Source organism: Thalassophryne amazonica, chromosome 7 (genome assembly GCF_902500255.1).
Source record: "Thalassophryne amazonica chromosome 7, fThaAma1.1, whole genome shotgun sequence".
NCBI lineage: Eukaryota > Metazoa > Chordata > Actinopteri > Batrachoidiformes > Batrachoididae > Thalassophryne > Thalassophryne amazonica.
Genome location: NC_047109.1, coordinates 86,066,994 through 86,087,329, shown reverse-complemented (window position 1 = coordinate 86,087,329; position 20,336 = coordinate 86,066,994). Strand labels below are relative to the sequence as shown.

General features: G+C 40.3%; 1 protein-coding gene across 2 annotated transcripts in view; it reads right to left on the bottom strand.

Annotated features, from left to right (window-relative positions):
* steap4 (STEAP family member 4) overlaps positions 1-17,210 on the bottom strand; it is a 30,086-nt gene extending 12,876 nt beyond the window's left edge. Inside the window, exons 1-8 of one of the 2 annotated variants that reach the window (XM_034174923.1) lie at positions 17,023-17,210; positions 16,709-16,932; positions 13,256-13,363; positions 13,093-13,163; positions 12,879-12,966; positions 2,421-2,699; positions 2,187-2,281; positions 1,988-2,098 (exon numbers count right to left, since the gene is read on the bottom strand). In XM_034174923.1, coding sequence (XP_034030814.1) covers positions 1,988-2,098; positions 2,187-2,281; positions 2,421-2,699; positions 12,879-12,966; positions 13,093-13,163; positions 13,256-13,363; positions 16,709-16,909 — 953 coding nt within the window. In that variant the 5' untranslated portion in view covers positions 16,910-16,932; positions 17,023-17,210. The remainder of the gene's footprint in view (positions 1-1,987; positions 2,099-2,186; positions 2,282-2,420; positions 2,700-12,878; positions 12,967-13,092; positions 13,164-13,255; positions 13,364-16,708; positions 16,933-17,022) is intronic. The other variant, XM_034174924.1, reaches the window with a different exon arrangement.
* Between the last annotated feature and the right edge of the window lie 3,126 nt (positions 17,211-20,336).

Genomic DNA, 20,336 nt, shown 5'->3' with positions numbered 1-20,336 from the left:
AATGAGCAGTGGAGGTCTTGAACCAGGAACGTTCTGCTTGAGAAACAAGTGCATTAACCATCTGGTGTCTATAGTCAAATCCATGTATTATCCTCCCTGATAATATCCTGCATCCCAGAGGGAGGATAAAGAATTGCATTCCATCTGTCTGTGTGTGTTTTCATCGAACGTTCTTCTATACAAAACCCTGAACAACATCATACATTTTAATATCTGCACCCAAAGCACCCATTATGAAAACCGCTGCCGTAATCCATAAACATACTGTATGTATTAATCAAACACCCAAACCAAAGCTAGTTGGCCTTAGTATACTTGTTTGGTAACTGAGAGAGTGGCATGATGTTCCAGCTTCATTCATCCCGTCCGGTGTCGCCGACCGAACAGTCCCCTCTAAAAATCAGTCCGACTCTCTACACCCAAAGAGATCAAAGGGAATAATGTGATTATTAACCATCAGATGATGAATTAATACCTCTTAAATCTCATTTCGCTACTGACGCTCCAAAATAACTTAGGCGCTGCAGCACGTCCGTCTCAGATGTGCTGCTGTGGTGCTCTGATCAGTCCCCCGTCTTTTATTATGAACTAATGCAGACTTTATGTGGAAATGATTGTTGTACAAAAGCTTCAGATATCTGTGGCTGAGATGGATGATGACTGGAGTGCAGTCTGATGCAGAAACAAGGCGATAATTCACAGTTTTAGAGTATCCCAGAATCCTTTGTGCGCTAGGGAGGGAGGCTTGATAATGGCTCATCTTAATGCTAACTTTAACATTGAAAATGCCACAGGCATGCTAACGTGTTAGCTTCGGTCCCGTTTTTAAGTTAGAAAATACATCTAGCAACTGTTTCAGAAGACCATAACAGCTCGGTTTAACATAAAAGGGTAAATATTACTCACAGACATATGCTCTTTAGGGTTTTAGTAGGGAAAAATTAAGATAAAGAGAAATAAAACAAAGGACCAACGAAGCAGCAGATCGAAAATCAAAGCACTGCTTCATTGGTTCAAGGTTCAAAGCAAAGCCGCGCTGCAGAAACGGTTGATTACAGACCCGCTGCAGGGTCTGTAATCAATGTAGAGAAATGATCATTTTCCTGACAAACACCCCCAAAAACAACAGCCACTCTGAAGGACCGATAAGGGAATCGTTAAACAAAAAGGTAATTGATGCCAATGGATCAAATCATTTCTTAAGGATACCCGAAAAGAACCTATTTCACAACCCTAACAGCAACACACTTTTTTTTTATATAAAACTCACATTAAAGACTCACGATTATCTTAGTTAGACACCTAAATACATATTTTGGTTGAACTCACCACCATAATGATGCAATGTTGCAAACAAGTTGCTGCAAATGCTTGTTTACACTGACAACGAAATCTCGGTCTCCCCAGTGAGAACGTATTTACGCGCGAGATTTGACACCGTAAAGGTGTCTATGGGTGAATGGCTGCCGACGCTCAGAAATAATGCATGCACAGTGAAGGTAGTTCGAACCGATTTTTAGGGGGGGGCCGTTCGGTCGGCAACACCGAGTCAAGTAGGTCTTGCCCGATTTTTAGGGGGGGGCCATTCGGTCGGCAACACCGAGTCAAGTAGGTCTTGCCCGCCCACTTCCACCTGTCGACACATTTGCTGGTTGGCAGGGAGTCACAGTAAGTGTATATGAGCTTCAGAACCACTCTTCAGAAAACTTATGGGTGATGTCACCAAGGCTTTTCCAGCATATATACAATCTGTGCTCGTTACCTATATTAACTTGTGAAAGGCTAAATAATGTGTTTACAGTAAGTACACTTTTATAGTACCTACTTTGATTATTTGATGTGACCCTGTGTAAAATTTATACTGACATAAAGGGACAAAATATCAAGGGTTTAATCATATTACTGTAAGATGTCATATTTAAAATGTATTCCACAGTTCAGAGCTGGAATTAAATGAACATAAGAGGATGTTAGGCCTGTTGCATACCGTATGGGAATGATGAGAGTGTAGAGCACATGTAGAAACGCAAAGCCGAGTGCCAACAGTCCCAGCTGCTTCCTGCACAACATCCAACGATCCAACCAGTCGGGAAAGCGCCTGGAACACACATCCCAACACTTGTGTGAGAAAATATATTTGAAGTGACAGGCCCAGATAATGAATGCATCAAGAACGGATTACTTACCTGTATTTAGTTCCTCTGTACAGCTGGAAGAAGGCAGCTAAAATCCCAGGCAGGTAGCACAGAGCCAACATGATCAGAGACACAATGGGAAACACCTGAAAGAAGTGGAGAAAACAGAGCCCAGATTAGTGCGAGGATTACCACGAGGACAGCAGACATCAGATAAATACAAATGATTGTGACATCATAGAGGTACAAACACAGGATACCCAAAACAAGAAGGTCGTTATCTACCTGGTTTGCCAGTGACACCATGATTCTGAAGGAGGTGTCTTTTTTCTGCACAACATAGGCATAGATAACATCTCTAGTGAGAGTGTAGAAGAAGAAAAAGGCACAGAGGCAAACAGCCAGGTGCAGCGGCAGCCTCCACTCTGGGAAAAACTGCAGGGTCAAATCCTCCAACTCTCCAGCTGCTGTCAGAGAACCTCGATCCACAACACTGAAGCCCAGCCTGGTGGCCACATCTGATACTGCATGCTTTGCCGCACCACTGTTTCCACACAGGTATACCTGCAACATAAACACATCCAACTTTTTTATTGTTTTAAAGCACAGGAAAAGCTCATAAAGTATACTGTATGACTCTGCAGAATGAGAAAGCGACAGTGTGTATGATTTACTGGCATATAGTGGTGAGGTTAGATTACATTTCTGCAGCCTCAAACAATTGCGTTGTTTCTTCTCAAGTTTTTGTTTGTTTAGGTGACAGGGTTCATGCTCCCTGGCCTTCTCTTGTGATAAGCTACGTACATGTATGATGCGCCATTTCACAAAATGATGGGAAAAGTTATTCTGCAAAAGCAAACAGCAACCACATGATTCCTTTTGTTTTTCCTTCAGTCTTCCAGTCTCACTGCAAAATGCAAATGTGCATCCCATCGTACTGGCAAATCTATGACGGGGGGCATTTAGGGGGTTAACCCCCTCCCTCCTTGATCTGTGACAAAAATTAAATGGCTATGTTACAACTTGCCAGCCAAAAGCTTAACCCTCTGGGGTCCAGGGTATAATTCATAATTAGCTATTTTTAACTACTTTTGCTTTTTACCTTCGTACTTTTCCTTAAAAAACTGTTTACTTAGCATTGTTTGGCGTCATTTTTTAGCACAACCTCACCTGCGTGACTTTAGTTTTTCTTTCATTCTGACATACTGTATTAACTAGAGGTGGGAGTAAGTCACTGTCAAGTCATTCTCAAGTCATCAATCTGCAAGTCCCAAGTCAAGTCTCAAGTTAGCTGTCAAACAGTTGGTCATTATGACTTGAGACTTGACTTGGATCTTGCTGATTCATGGCTTGAGAGTAACTTGATGGTGACTTGCTCCCACTTGTATTAACACAGTGAACCTAAATTCTCACAAATACATAAAATCTGAATAGAAAAAAGTTTTTTTTTTACTGTGAAAACCACAAACATGTTTAACAAACCATTTTCATAACATAGAATGCAAATATAAATTGTAAATTTCAAAAACATATGCACCAATGTAGCAAACAACAAACTTATATACAACTACTTACAATAAATTGCAGGAAATGATTCAGGCATTTTTGTTCAACTATTTACCAAACAATGATACAAAACAATGATACCACACAAATTATTTGTGCCACTCAGAAAACAATTCCTGTCAAACACAAAACCAAGTAAACACAGTCCTGACTCACAAGAGGAGTGTCACTCTTCCCGTTGTCCACCTGGAGGTAGTGTTGGTATTTTAGACAATCTTTGGTTGGAACCATTTCAACTTGCTAATAAAATTATACAACCCCTGGCAAAAATTATGGAATCACCGGCCTCGAAGGATGTTCATTCAGTTGTTTAATTTTGTGGAAAAAAAGCAGATCACAGACATGACACAAAACTAAAGTCATTTCAAATGGCAACTTTCTGGCTTTAAGAAACACTATAAGAAATCAAGAAAAAAGATTGTGACAGTCAGTAACGGTTACTTTTTTAGACCAAGCAGAGGAAAAAAATATGGAATCACTCAATTCTGAGGAATAAATTATGGAATCACCCTGTAAATTTCCATCCCCCAAACTAAAACCTGCATCAAATCAGATCTGCTCGTTGACATTGACCCTATGCCATGACATTGATCCTATGTGTCTTTTTGCAAGGAACGTTTTCACAGTTTTTGCTCTATGGCAAGATGCATTATCATCTTGAAAAATGATTTCATCATCCCCAAACATCCTTTCAATTGTCCAAAATATCAACGTAAACTTGTGCATTTATTGATGATGTAATGACAGCCATCTCCCCAGTGCCTTTACCTGACATGCAGCCCCATATCATCAATGACTGTGGAAATTTAGATGTTCTCTTCAGGCAATCATCTTTATAAATCTCATTGGAACGGCACCAAACAAAAGTTCCAGCATCATCACCTTGCCCAATGCAGATTTGAGATTCATCACTGAATATCACTTTCATCCAGTCATCCACAGTCCACGATTGCTTTTCCTTAGCCCATTGTAACCTTGTTTATTCTGTTTAGGTGTTAATGATGGCTTTCGTTTAGCTTTTCTGTATATAAATCCCATTTCCTTTAGGCGGTTTCTTACAGTTCAGTCATAGACGTTGACTCCAGTTTCCTCCCATTCGTTCTTCATTTGTTTTGTTGTGCATTTTTGGATTTTTGAGACATATTGCTTTAAGTTTTCTGTCTTGACGCTTTGATGTCTTCCTTGGTCTACCAGTATGTTTGCCTTTAACAACCCTCCCATGTTTTTTGTATTTGGTCCTGAGTTTAGACACAGCTGACTGTGAACAACCAACATCTTTTGCAACATTGCATGATGATTTACTCTCTTTTAAGAGTTTGATAATCCTCTCCTTTGTTTCAACTGACATCTCTCATGTTGGAGCCATGATTCATGTCAGTCCACTTGGTGCAACAGCTCTCCAAGGTGTGATCACTCCTTTTAGATGCAGACTAATGAGCAGATCTGATATGATGCAGGTGTTAGTTTTGGGAATGAAAATTTACAGGGTGATTCCATAATTTTTTCCCCAGAATTGAGGGAGTCCATATTTTTTTCCTCTGCTTGGTCTAAAAAAGTAACCGTTACTGACTGCCACAATCTTTTTTTCTTGATTTCTTATAGTGTTTCTTAAAGCCAGAAAGTTGCCATTTGAAATGACTTTAGTTTTGTGTCATGTGTATGATCTGCTTTTTTCTACAAAATTAAACATCCTCCGAGGCCGGTGATTCCATAATTTTTGCCAGGGGTTGTAGCAATTAACTGTTCCAAATGCCCAAAATACATGTTTGAATTGCTTGTGATAGCAGAAAAATGCACTCTTAATTTCAAAATTTCCTGGGGGGGTGGAGAGCATGCCCCTCCACCTTCCTAAGAAATGTAGATCTGCCCCTGCCTCTGTGCTTTGCATCAATATGGTGGTGCAACATGGTGGCCTCTATGAGGGGACTTGCACCCATAAAGGGCTCATTCCACCCTATGAAAACAAATTGATTGTTGTCAATACATGCATAGTACATACACTAATGAATGGATATGTTCCACATCTTTTTTAGAAACACCCCTTAATCTTACATACTGTAGTTTCAAAAAACTGAGACAGATCAGGTACTGCTGCACCTTCCATGTAAAATACTACAATTTAGTTGGGACGATCAGGTATAAATAAACATAAAAGCTTGCCAAACGTGATGCTGCCTTCATACAGCATCACATCCAAAAGTACAAATATATTCCCCCACGACACACACACACATTCCTGTGTGGTTTTAATGTCCTCTGGGAACGTAATCCAAAATCAGATCAAAATGAAAGACAAAAACCAACATATGCTTCAGTTTTGCAACACAGTGAAAAAGCGGAGCACCTTATGGGAAGCCTCTGTCTCAGAGGGACTAACTGATTCAAGAATATATCACATTGTTAGCCAAGACATGACTTATCAGAGTTAACTTATTTTACCAAAATTTTCTTAGATTGAAACTTCAAAATAAAGAAACATAATTTTGACTGAAACCCTTTCCATTCTGAAATAAATTATTATTTGTAATTGTTCAACAGAATGTGCATTGAACACATCAGAGAACCTTCACATGCTTGTACTGTAGCGATACAGTGCATGTATGAATTAGCTCAGATACAAGCTGAATACAAACAGGCAGTTTTTACTGTGTCCAAAAAGAAATGGTCAGGCTTGGGGAGTAACAGAATACATGTAACAGCGTTACGTAATTAGGATACAAAAAAGGTAACTGTATTCCGCTCCAGTTACAGAAAAAAAGACATTCAGATTACAGGTATATTTAGTAAAAATGGGGATTAGTTCGCAGGATTACAGTTTTAATGCATTTTATGATATTATCTGTATATAATTTTTTTTTTTCTTTGAAACGAAAACATCCCTTCATGGACAGCGACATGACGTCTCCTAACCGGCAAAATATTGATGAAGTACCCGGATGTTAATGCATTTTCAATGGAGATCCGCGACTGAACACACTCAGACAAATACTCGCAAAATACGTGTTAAATTGCCATTTTGACCTGGATATCAAGTCAGTAAAATTAAATTACATTAAATTATGTCAGGAAAGTATTAAACATACTCTGACACACACACATTCCCAAATATTAGTGTTGAAAGTTACACGGATCTGCGCTGTTCAACCTGCTGAACTGAGGCATTATGCTGCTGCTGCTGTGTTCAACGCAGCGCGGCTCCTAAAACCATTACAATACATTTATGGGTGATTCTTTAACTATGGGCACTATTGGCCTTGTAAATGTAATTTCCACCACACCATTGCCTTACAATATAAAGCGCCTTGGGGCAACTGTTTGTTGTGATTTGGCGCTATATACATGTGCTCTGATGTCACTGTTTATCTCCATAGAAACTACCCACACAATCTTTCATACAAACTTTTTAAAGGGACATTATTGTTGTGGTGGAAATTACGGCAATAGTGTGGGACAACTACATTTCGTTTAAAAAAATCACAACAGTTGTATGACATTGAATACTCCAATTATGTTTTGATTATTTTAGTGATATTTTATTCTGAGATATTTTTAAAACATTAGAAAAAACTTTTTACTATTCATTTTCATCATTGAAGATCATAAGTCTGGGTGTGGGACAAGCACAAGACGGCAATATTTGCATATAATGATGCTGAAAAAATGTGAAAAAGTCATCATAGACTACTAGGACAAATTTCTTAAAACACTTTCATTGTAAAATTAACTATAAAAGTGTGAAATTTCCCCTTTTTTCTTTTTTTCATAAAATATGATCAAGGGACATAAAAGTGCCCGTAGTCTAAGAATCACCCTTATATATATATATATTATATTTTTACACAATTATCCTTTATTGACCGAGTTTCATTCATGAAGTCAGTGGTGTGGGTCCACATCTCTATGTGTGGGTGTGACTGTGAGCCGCACAGTGCGGGTATTTTAAGGTGCAAATTAAAAAAAAAAATTACCAGTCTTGTCGAACAATTTTAATCACTAACGACAAGTATTTTAACTAGACATTGGTCTAGCAGTGGAAAATATCAACTAGACATAAGTGAAGAGTTAATGGTCCGTGTCATCGGGCGACACAGGTACGGCAGGAAACATACAGCTGTTTATCATACAAATATCACGGACAAAGTGACAAGAAGATCCAAACCCACTTACTTATGGAAGGAAATATTGTCTCCCTTGTTCCTCCGTTTGTGGCTGTGCCAACATGCGCAGCTTTCCGGCATATTCCACCTGTTTCTTGAACTTCTATGCACGCAAATCACTAACTTACCCGGAATTAAAATGGCGACCACGCCTCCTTACTGACAGTATTTACTTAATGGTTTTTATTATGCTGCTGTTCTTATTTTGAAAGTTCAATAAGTGGACTGATATGTTAAACATGGTGTGAATGCTATGTGAAAGACTAAAGTAAGATAATTTTATGTTTACTGAACAAGTAGCAGAATTTTTTTGTTGTTGTTCTGCAAGCCACTTTTAATTATAAAATTCATCCGCACGCCACCTGAGTTTTCATTATCTTTCATTTGTTTGCCATTTTTTTGTTTAAACTTTAGCAGGTGAACACTGGGTGTGTTTAAAACAATATTGTGGTGCTCTTAATTCATAATGTGAAGTAAAACAGAGCATGCCATGTAAAAGAAACAGCTTTATTTTTGCTTAATAAACTGTACTATGTAGTCAAGACTATTTCTATTTAGTTTCTTTTGTCTGTATTAGCATATTTGATATTGGAGTAATCCAGAAGTAATTGAAAGTAATCAAATGACATTACTTTAATATTATGGTACTTGGATTACATTACTGACTACATTTTTCAACAGGTAACTAGTAACTGTATTGGAATACGTTTTTAAAGTAACCCTCCCAACCCTGGAAATGGTGGCATAGTTATAGCCATAAATACACGTAAGTTAGGACAAATCAAACATTTGGTTCTCTGAGAAATTTAAACCTAATATCTGTTTTCTTGTCTAAGTGAAGGATGAGATAAAAGATCACATGCGTATTGTGACCCCACCTGTGTAGTATATCTGAATATTGCACTAGGTGACACTGCCCTCAACTTCACACCAGGTATTTGATGGCCTATGTTGCTGCCTCGTGATACCAGTGCACCTTTTAAGATCCATACAGCAACGGGTGCACAAAATGAGCATCTGTGCAATCATGATCGAAAGAGTGAAAATGAGAATGGTATCGAGTGGAAACTAGCAAAGACACTGCGTGCTGCTTCACACTAGGTGTAAGATAGGGCCTTTGGAATCGCTGAGTAATTTCAGATGAAAATATGCACTCAGACCTCAGTCGACATTTAAATATACTTCATATGATTTTGGATCACTATGTAATTTAAGCTCAAGAGCTGCTGTCTTAGAGGTGAATGAGAGACAATGAAGGGTGGTTTAATTGGGGGTCAAAGGTCAAAACAGGTTTTTTTTTAGGTAATTTTCAAGACAACTGGTTTATTTGTAACAAAGGTCACTGCACAATTTAAGCTTAGGATCCACTCAGTATCCTCAGTGGACCCTTAGATATGATCTTAATTTTGTTTTTTGGCCGTTACCATGTTAATGCTTCAATTTGTCACAAAGTGTTCCATCAGATCCTATTGAAACTTGTATCTTGGAAAACATATGACACCAGGTCCATACCACCAGCTGTTCTTAACATACGGCATAATTTCCACAGAAGTATGCAATCATGGACAGAGAGGTGGATTTTAGCAGACAAGGCAAAAATATTTCTCAGGGTTGTGATTTCATTATGTATTAATGTGATGTTGTCTGTTATTTATCTGCTTATGGCCCAGTCACACGGCATATGATGATTCCTGATTGAAGGGAAAAAAGTAAAAAAAGTCACAAATTGTTGAGAAAAGGAGGACGAATGAGCTTTATCACTGAATAGCCTGCGAATCCAAAGCGCAAAAGGGACGAAAGAGAAACAAAACGAAACTGAAGCTAACATTGATCTCCACGCTTTAAACAAAACACATCTGGAGCCACTGCTGGAGTAGTGTGTGTCTGCATCTCTGCGTTCCAGGATTCTGCGCTGGGACGGAGCTCAGCTGCAAACAGAAGCATGTGATCCGACCCACTATGGAGATCTGTGTGCATGTCAGTGGATCCATCTGCTCTGGTTCCTTGTCCAGAACAAAAGAGGGATCATCTCCTTCATTGTCAGAATCCTCACTGTCTGGTTCAGACTCTGATCAATCAATCAATCAATTTTTTTTATATAGCGCCAAATCACAACAAACAGTTGCCCCAAGGCGCTTTATATTGTAAGGCAAGGCCATACAATAATTATGTAAAACCCCAACGGTCAAAACGACCCCCTGTGAGCAAGCACTTGGCTACAGTGGGAAGGAAAAACTCCCTTTTAACAGGAAGAAACCTCCAGCAGAACCAGGCTCAGGGAGGGGCAGTCTTCTGCTGGGACTGGTTGGGGCTGAGGGAGAGAACCAGGAAAAAGACATGCTGTGGAGGGGAGCAGAGATCGATCACTAATGATTAAATGCAGAGTGGTGCATACAGAGCAAAAAGAGAAAGAAACAGTGCATCATGGGAACCCCCCAGCAGTCTACGTCTATAGCAGCATAACTAAGGGATGGTTCAGGGTCACCTGATCCAACCCTAACTATAAGCTTTAGCAAAAAGGAAAGTTTTAAGCCTAATCTTAAAAGTAGAGAGGGTGTCTGTCTCCCTGATCTGAATTGGGAGCTGGTTCCACAGGAGAGGAGCCTGAAAGCTGAAGGCTCTGCCTCCCATTCTACTCTTACAAACCCTAGGAACTACAAGTAAGCCTGCAGTCTGAGAGCGAAGCACTCTATTGGGGTGATATGGCATGCTGCACACTCCATCTTGCTCCAATTAAAAAAAACTGAAGCGCATGCTCAACATTCATAAAACACCTAATTTTTACAAAAAACACCACCACACTAACCACACAACTGATCACACTGGGTTTTCTGTTTTCATATGTCACACCTCTGTGGATCAAAGCTGTTCACACGCGAATGTCCGCTGCTGCTGGAAGTTTTTCCACACTTGATGCTCAAAGTCACACTTCTGTAAACTCCCACCTGGTTTCCACAAACAGAGGCATAGTTCGCTCTGACAGATCACCCCAGATGACAGGAAATATTATTACACCGTGTTGGGCGCTGAGGGCTGCTGATGGCGCTCCTAGAAAGCCCCTTGCTGCTAACAAATACACAGTGATCAACGATCACTTCCTCAAAACTTTTGAACTGTCAGACACTGAAAGCACCAGCAGCACCAATAGCAAGCCCTTCAGAGTTCATGGACAGAATGCTGCCACTCCGGCCGGACTTTTGTGCAGCAAGTCTCTCCTCGTGCGTGCGATCGCGGACTGTTGTGTGCTGGCGGAGGAGGCCGACAAATTCTTCCTGGCCAGCCAGCACCATGGCATGACTGCAGCAGCAGTCGCCACATCACATGCAGCAGCACTGCACACACCAGCTCCCTGGAGGAGGAGCTGCAGCTCCTCCACAAAAACACTCACAAACCGGCTTCTGCGAACTAAATGCTAACATTACAAAAACTAAGCAAAAGGTGCTTCACAAGGTGTGAAGCATCTCATCAAGAATTGGTGCTATATAAATTAGTAAATTTGAATTTGAATACTGTCAAGAACTACAGCAAAACAAAATACAGCCAAATTGAGGTTTTCTGTGGCATTCATTCAAAATTTTCAACAGTTTAAAAATCCTGACAAAACGCCAGCTGCAGGAACAAAGCTGCGCCAAGGTTAAATGACGCCAGTGAGCATCAACGAAAGTCCAGATTTCTTGTTTCGTTTGGGCTTCATTGCCCTTTCATTAAGTGCTATATGACCAGGACTTTAGTCTTTGTTTTATTGCTTTCTCTTGTCTGTCACTTGGGTGCTTGGTGGTGGGCGGTTCTCCTTCTGTTTTCCATGCCCTGTTCTGGATCTTTCCTGTTTCCTATTACCTGCTCATCACACCTTGAACTTAAGCATCTCTTTTCTCTCACTTCCCTGCCAGATCGTTGTGCTTTACGCCTTTGTTTCATAGCCCCTTGTTCTTGTGTATTTCTCGACCTGTTTTCCTTGCTGTGTTTTTTTATTGCCTGCCTGTTTTTCGGACCACGCCTTAGCCTTATGTCTTTGATACTGCTGCTGTTTTTGGACTGCCTCCTTGTGTACTGAACCCAGTTTTGTGACCCAGTAAAACTCTTTAACAGAATCCCGTCAGAGTCCGAGCTTAGCATTTGTGTCCAGTCATTTTGTACCAAGGGTTCTGATAATATTTTAATTGAATAAAATGTGCTGTCTCATTGCTCGTACCAAGTTTCCTTCACCTATCAGTATGGCTTGCTCAGTACTTAATCCTCAAGAACCCGCTCTGCTAAACACAGCTATTGTCTGGATCGATTAGTCCAGATTACAGGATTCCTTGTGCTGGATAGAGAATACACTGTATTCATACTTAAGATAATAAATTAATTTTATTCATGCACTGACTGTTTGAACTCCAGGGAAGGTAGAATTCTACAAGCAGTCGATTATTCGATAGTGTCATTCCAAAAGGAAATATCAGTAATCAGGAAACTGGGTACTTTTAATTTTCAGAGATTTAAAAGGCTGTTTGACTACCACTGGAGCCACAATCTTAAAAATTTAATTTGGAAAGTTTCCATCAGTGTCACTGGCGGTTGGTGGTAAAGGAAAAAAAAATTACCAGGCTGCTTCTTTCATCTGAAAAGCTTCATCTGCAGCCAGAAACAACCAGACTTTTCCATCATTTAAATGAGCTGCTTCAATACAACCATAAGAAGTAGCTAAAATAATTACCATGAAAACACACAAAGCTACAGTATCAATCAAAGAAACACAAAAATGTTACTGGCAATATGGTGCAGCAGATAGATCCAACAGAAATGGAATAACTGCAGGAAAAACAAAAAGATTTGAAGAAATAAGATGTGAAGTGATGCACAGGACCACTCAAACATCATGTGAAGACATTCAGAACCGTCTTTGAGGTAAAACAACATCGCCTCATTGATGTAGCCCCTCGTGAAACCAAAGTCTTGTTGATTCATACGAGGGCCAAACCGACAACCTGTGGCAGCATAACGGTGATGAAAACGACCTGTCAGATGCATTCTGTACCTGTCTACTGGCATCGCAGGGTCCATTCTGTAAGGCCCAGGCAGACAAGGTGTTGAACCCCTTCACCACATAAGCTTCAGGAGTCAGCCTGAACAACAAACATTTGTTTCAGTTTGCATGCCACCTGTTAGTGTAGGAGGCATAATTCAAAGCACATGGTTGTGGATGACTGGATATTCCAGGTAATTATATTAATGCCCGATTTTTCACTTACCTCTGCAGATACTCAGCATTCGTCTCTGGATATAGATTCTTCTTACGGTTGTTGCTGACGTCCACCAGCACCTTCCAATCAATGAGATCAGTGGAGTGGATGAAAGGTTAGAAATAAGCTAACGGCTGTGTTATCTAAAGCAGCTGAATGTGCAACACAATACCTTCCCCTTGAGTACAGGTGCCAGAGGCTCCAGAAACTCATAGTGTTGTCTGTGAAGGCAAATAAAGACCAGACTGGCTGACTGTGCTGCTGAGGCATGGCTCATCACCTGCATACACACATACACAAAATTTGTTCTTGTTAGTTTGGAGCACATAATATTGACTTACTGTAGCCTTTACCATGACCACTACCTAACCTGAAGAAGAGACTACATGTGGCATTTTTTTGTGTTGAGAATCTTCACAAAGGTAAAGGACTTCATTGCAGCAGGTCTGCCAGCAGGCACTAGTGATGTACCTTCCTGGAGCTACTGCACTATGGAATCAGCTCAAGTCCTGGATGGCAACCACAACTCAAATCAAATTATTTAGTTTATATTGCTTCAAATCACAGCAAAGCTGCCTCAAGGCACTTCACGCAAGTAAGGTCTAACCTTATCAACCCCTAGAGCAAGCACACAGGTGGCAGTGGTAAGGAAAAACTCCATCTGATGATACTGAGGAAGAAACCTCAAGCAGACCAAGCTCAAAGGGGTGATCCACTGCTTGGGCCATGCTACCAACAAGGTTTACAATACAGAACACAACACAACAATAATCATAACCACCCATTCAGACAACCAGTCTATCTCCACCTCCCTAACACAGCTGTCTATTTGCCAGCTAGGTGAAACATGGGCAATTTTTCCAGTTCCTGAGGTCCTCAACACAGAAGCACCTGTAAGCTGGAGTATTCCCAGACACTGAGACATGAACATTACTGCTAAGATAAGATCATCTCTGTCACCTCATACAGGCGTACTTCTGGTGGTTGAATCCATGAAGTATTTGAAAGACATGCTTCTCAGTCCTGATTGAGGACAATCTCAAATCCAGACACTCTGACTCTTCACTCAGTTTCCCAAATGTTGCAATCAGGGCATCCATTGATTCATAATTATTATAGTATCATCTGCAAACCCAGGGTCAGTAAAGCTTTCCTCCCTGACAAATGCATGTACAACCCTACCTACCAACCAATCCATGCAAGAATTGAACAGAGTAGGAACCAGAGAACATCTCTGAAAAAAATATGAAAATTCCCATGAAAGAGGTTAGACATTTCCGCCACCACTCTGCACACCAATTGCAGTATCTGTGTATAGGCCAACTATGATGTCCTGCAGCTTACTTAGGATCCTATGAATTCCCAAAATGTTCCACAGTGCAGCCCAATCAATTGAATCAAATCCTTTGCAAATACACAATAAAAAAAATCAATAAAGGCTGTGTAGAAGCATTGCTGATATTCATGCATGCATTCAATGATACTTGCAGAGCTAGAATGCAGTCAGTGATTGACTTCTTGGGTGTAACTGGGAGTGAATCATGTCAAGATAACCCTTGCAAGAACCTTTCTTAGCACAAAGAGTAATGTAACTCCCCTGTAGTTGTTGCCATCCAGATGATCACTCTTTTCCATTCCAGAGAGGGACAACACGTCTTTTCTGGCAGCCAGTAGGGATGAAATCTGTTTCCCAGATTGAAACAAAGACTGTTTCCAAAGCCTGGGAGAACAGGAAATTTACCCGCCTGAAGGAGTTCAGCGCTAGTACTACAAATCCCTGGCTTCTTGTAATTTACTTCAGTACAGTCACAAAATAAAACAATACATAATCTGAACACATACAAGGTTATATTTACTGTCAAATAAGAATTTTTTTTCCTGCTATAAAGGACATTACAAAACCCCTCAAATCTCCAGTCTACCTGGCAAATCAGTCTGATGTCCAAAAGAACACATCTATATATCAATGTTGGGAGTGTAGCACTTGCAAAATAAAATTCTGAGCACCTATTTTCACAAAGGTTAAAGGGAAGAACATCTCATCAACATCAAAGGAAACTATAATGAATTTGAGTAAATATATGCTGCTAAATCCAGCCATGTAATAACTAAAGCCTACATAAATTCAGTGTTTTAGCCATTCAAATGCTAGCTAACTGATGCTAATTTCAATTTCAATTTATTTTCATTTATATAGTGCCAAATCACAACAGAGTTGCATCAAGGCACATCACACAAGTAAAGACTAACCTTACTCACCCCCAGAGCAGCTTTGGTAAGGAAAAACTACCTCTGAGGAAGAAACCTCAAGCAGACCAGACTCAAAGGGGTGACCATCTGCTTGGGCCATGCTACAGAGACAAATTACAGAAACTGTTAACCTGTAGCCTAACTGTTTAAGAGCACTAGCTCATGTTAACCAGTAACATAATTCAGTTATCCATTAAGTTGAAGTTGGTTGATTTATTGCAACACTCGTTGTTCTTGGTTGTACAGTTATTTTAGACAGTAACAGTTTTGTCTCCAAATGGCATGTTTGCTAGTTTACAAATGCTAGTTAGTTGATTTGTTAATGCTGGCTCGATAGCATGTTAGGTGGTTGAACAGGTAGACTAGTTTCAGTCTTAATGAATTTCCCAGTTGCCTTTTTTATGTAAGCTACGGACCCCTTTTAGGACTACTACCTTGATTTTGCACAATTTCTCTGTTTTATTACCTCAGTAAAAGTCAGGTTATGTATCAGCTATTGATTCTTGCCTTTACTTATTCCTTTTGGTTTTTCCTATTTTGTTTGGGGTCACCACAGCAGAACCAATACAGATCCTCATAATGATCTAGCACGAGTTTGACGCAGGACACCCTTCTTGACACAACTCCAGATGTACTTGGAAAATGGAGCACAGGGTGGTTTTTCAATTTCAATTTAATTTAATTCAATTTATTTCATTTATATCGCACCAAATCACAACAAAGCTGTCTCAAGATGCTTCACACAAGTAAGGTCTAACCTTACCAACTACAGCAAGCACACAGGCAACAGTGGTAAGGAAAAACTCCCTCTGATGATTTGAGGAAGAAACCTCAAGCAGACCAGACTCAAAGGGGTGACCCTCTGCTTGGGCCATGCTACCGACACACTTGACAATACAAATATTCAGGAAATTTTGGGAGTCCATGCTGGTGTACAGGATGGGTGGCTTGCAGAAGAAGAAGACACCCACTTCCAACTCTGGATGGAGCCGCACCTCAAATAGAGAAAATAACAGAATCAGGCGGCAGAAAGACAACAAATAAGGAATAAGTTGTCAACATTAAGCAACAAGAAAAAGGTGATCACCGACTACTAGCCCTAAGCTTCACTAAAAGACCCAGACGTTACATAAGTTAAGACCGCAACACGCTCTGTTTACTAATAATATGAAGTCTTTAACTGACAACTTCTGGTTTGGAATCATGCCCTTTAACTGCTTGTGGCAGCCTTGCTGCTGCAATCCAAAAGTAATCAAAAAATTAATGGCACTGAAAAAAAAACTTATTTTTGTCATTCATAAGAGATTAAGTTGCTGACTACAGTTATTAACATCTAATCAGTAACTTTTTTTAATGGCAGTGCAGTGTGTTGTACCTGAGCTCCCTGAGGCAGCGGGCCACAGCTGTGAGGTCTGCGGCTTCCATATACAACCCTGTAGCCACAGTGGAGCAGACGCTGGCCGAGAACACGACCTAGATCCCCTGTTCCAAAGATACACATCAGCTCCTGCTCAGGGGCAGCTGCTGTGCCGAGAGGGTGAAGAGACATGTTCTCCAGCTTCATCTCATTTGACATGCTGCTCAGTGTGTCAGCTGCTGCTGCCACAGAGTGACACAAACAATGAAGAGAATCTCCTGTGGTTTGAGAGGATAAAGTGCTCTGCCAGGCTATCTGTCAGTGGTAGACACCTGTACTGAACTAATACTGAGCAATGGATCCAAATTCAAGGAAGATCTGACAAAGTACAATGATCAAAGAACAAAAAAGTAATCAAAAATCTTCTGGGATCTTCTCCAAAGTGTCAATAAATCACCCGTCTGCCTCTTGAGTGCATATGTCTGTCAGTAATTACTGTCTCAACTGACTGATTTTTCAGTCTTGTGTTAGTTTTATATGAGTGTACCCTCCCATTTTAGAATTGGCTAAAGTCTGTCCAAACGGGGAAAGTCCATGGCTAAACACTCTTAAAAAAGGAACTGCTGTCTCAACTATAAAAATTGATGCAACAATTTGCTGAGATTTTTTTTTAAGTTATTTCAGTTTAGCAATAACTGTATCACTGCCACATGACTTCTCTGCTTAAGTTGAAATAACTTTAAAAAATTGTTACATCAATTTTTGTAGTTGGGACAGTGCTTCATTTTTACAGTGAAGGTGAGAGACGTATGAGTTGGTGCAACATAATGTTTTCTCTGTCCAAACTCTCTCTGTGTTGATTTAGGAAAGTTCCCATATCTGGTAGTATTGACAGTGAGCCCTTCTTCTGGGAACCGAGTAGCTCATGAAAGATTTGTTTGTGCAGCAGTTGTAGGGAGGAGGGGGTGGGGAGGCATGTTGTGCCTGCCAAAAATTCTGTGGTATTTCCAGTGTTACAAAATTACAGCTTTGAAAAGGCAAAAGCCAGGAAAAAAAGGAAATTCCAAAGTTTCACACAACGCAAAATCACAATACCAAATGTACAATCCTTGGCACAGCAAAAGTATTTAATATTAATTGTTCAAAAGTAGAACATGACACCAGCCACTTTATTATGTACACCAGTTCAAATGCTTGTTAAGACAAATAGCTAATAAGCCAATCACATGGCAAGTTCAAACCAAGCATCACAATGGGAAAGAAAGGGGATTGAAGTGACTTTGAACATGACATGGTTGTTGGTGACAGACGGGCTGGTCTGAACATTTCAGAAACTGACGACCTACTGGGATTTTTATGCACAACCACCTCTAGGGTTGACAGAGAATGGTCCAAAAAAGAGACGATATCCAGCAAGCGGCAGTTGTGTGGATGAAAATGCCTTGTTGATGTCAGCGGTCAGAGGAGAATGGGCAGACTGACTGAATGAATGGGTGACTGCATCATACTATCAAATCAATATGGACCAAAATCTCTGAGGAATGTTTCCAACACCTTTTTGAATCTATGCCACAGATGAAGGCAGTTCTGAAGGGTGTCCAACCCAGTACTAGGAAAGTGCACCCAATAAAATGGCCAGTGAGTGTATATGCATTCCCATAACAAAGGTTGGTTTCCCCATGGTGAAATATTCAACCTAAGAACGAAAACAGAATTAGGTGACTTCAACTGCAGTGGGACAAAAAAAGTATTTAGTCAGACCCTGATTGTGCAATTCTCCTACTTAGAAAGATGAGAGAGGTCTGTAATTTTCATCATAGGTAGTACACTTCAACTATGAGAGACAAACTGAGAAAAAAAAAATCCAGGAAATCACATTGTAGGATTTTTAAAGAATTTATTTGTAAATTATGGTGGAAAATCAACTCAGTGCTTTATTATATGGTATGGGATTTTGCCAACTTCTGATTGGCCCATTTGCTACTTTCTGAGCTGTACCACATGCTGAGTTGACCGCTGGTGGAGCCGAGTAGATCGCGCGTGCGAAACGAGTACACCTCGCTTGCAGCGTAGCACTAGCTAATCGAGCTAATCGATAACGACCGATTACATAACGTGATACAACGCCTACTTTGGCTGCCAGTTTGCTGACAAGATGGCAGAAGACAGGTTTGCATCTGTTAGCGACGCTGACTTAAAATTAATTTTACATGAAAAAGATGCGAAGAACACCCGCAGAAATACACAGTCAGCAGCCAACCTGTTTTGCAAGTAAGTCACTGAAAAGGGACACGCGCCCAACTTTGACACTTATGACAGACGGATGCTTGACGGAGTACTCGGTCGATTTTACGCAGAAGCTAGACAGGCGAATGGCAAACTTTATAAGAAAACAAGCCTGATGACTCTTCGTCACGGACTTAACAGGCATCTCCAGTCGATCAATGAGATGTCAGTTGGTGCAGTATGACAGTAATAATAAGAGTTGAAACTTGAGATTGATTTTTCAGTTTTAGTATGTTTGACAAACTCCCAATTTTCTTGTTTACCATATAATAAAGCAGTGAACCCCATCCTGACCAGGTCCGCATAATCACGGGTACACCTCATCAAAAGTCTATAATTGTATATTGTAATATAATCTTTGTTGGCAATGACAGAGGTCAAACGTTTCCTGTAAGTATTCACCAGGTTTGCACACATTGTAGTTGGTCCAAAATGTTCTATTTTGGTTTCATCTGACCACATGATATTCTCCCAATCCTCTTCTGGATCATCCATATGCTCTCTGGCAAACTTCAGACGGGCCTGGACATGTACTGGCTTAACCAGGGGGACACACCTGGCACTGCAGGATTTGAGTCCCTCTCTGCGTAGTGTGTAGCCTTTGTTACTTTGGTCCCAGCTCTCTGCAGGTCATTCATCAGGTCCCTCCATGTAGTTCTGGGATTTTTGTTCACCGTTCTTATGATCATTTTGACCCCACGGGATAGGGAGATTATCAATGGTCTTGTATGTCTTCCATTTTCTTACAATTGCTCCCACAGTTGATTTATTCACACCAACCTGCTTGACTACTGTACCAGCCTGGTGCACATCTACAATTTTCTTCCAGGTGTCCTTCGACAGCTCTTTGGTCTTGGCCATGGTTGAGTTTGGAGTCTGACTGTTTGAGGCTGTGGACAGCTGTCTTTTATACAGATAACGTGTTCCAACAGTTGCCATTAATACAGGTAACAGATGGAGGACAGAAGAGCTTCTTAAAGAAGAAGTTACAGGTCTGTGAGAGCCAGAAATCTTGCTTGTTTGTGGGTGACCCAATACTTATTTTCCACCATAATTTACAATTAAATTCTTTAAAAATCCTACAATGTGATTTTCTGGATTTTTTTTTTTTTTCTCATTTTGTCTGTCATAGTTGAAGTGTACCGATGTTGAAAATTACAGACCTCTCTCATCTTTCTAAGTAGGAGAACTTGCACAATCAGGGACTGACTAAATACTTTTTTGCCGCACTGTACGTATACTCTAGGCATGGTTTACATCTGGCCTTGTAGTGTGCTACAGTGCTCCCAAACCCCGTTCAGTTCTCCATTATACAATCCACTGACATGGCCATAACATTCTTATGTCCTCTAAAATGTAT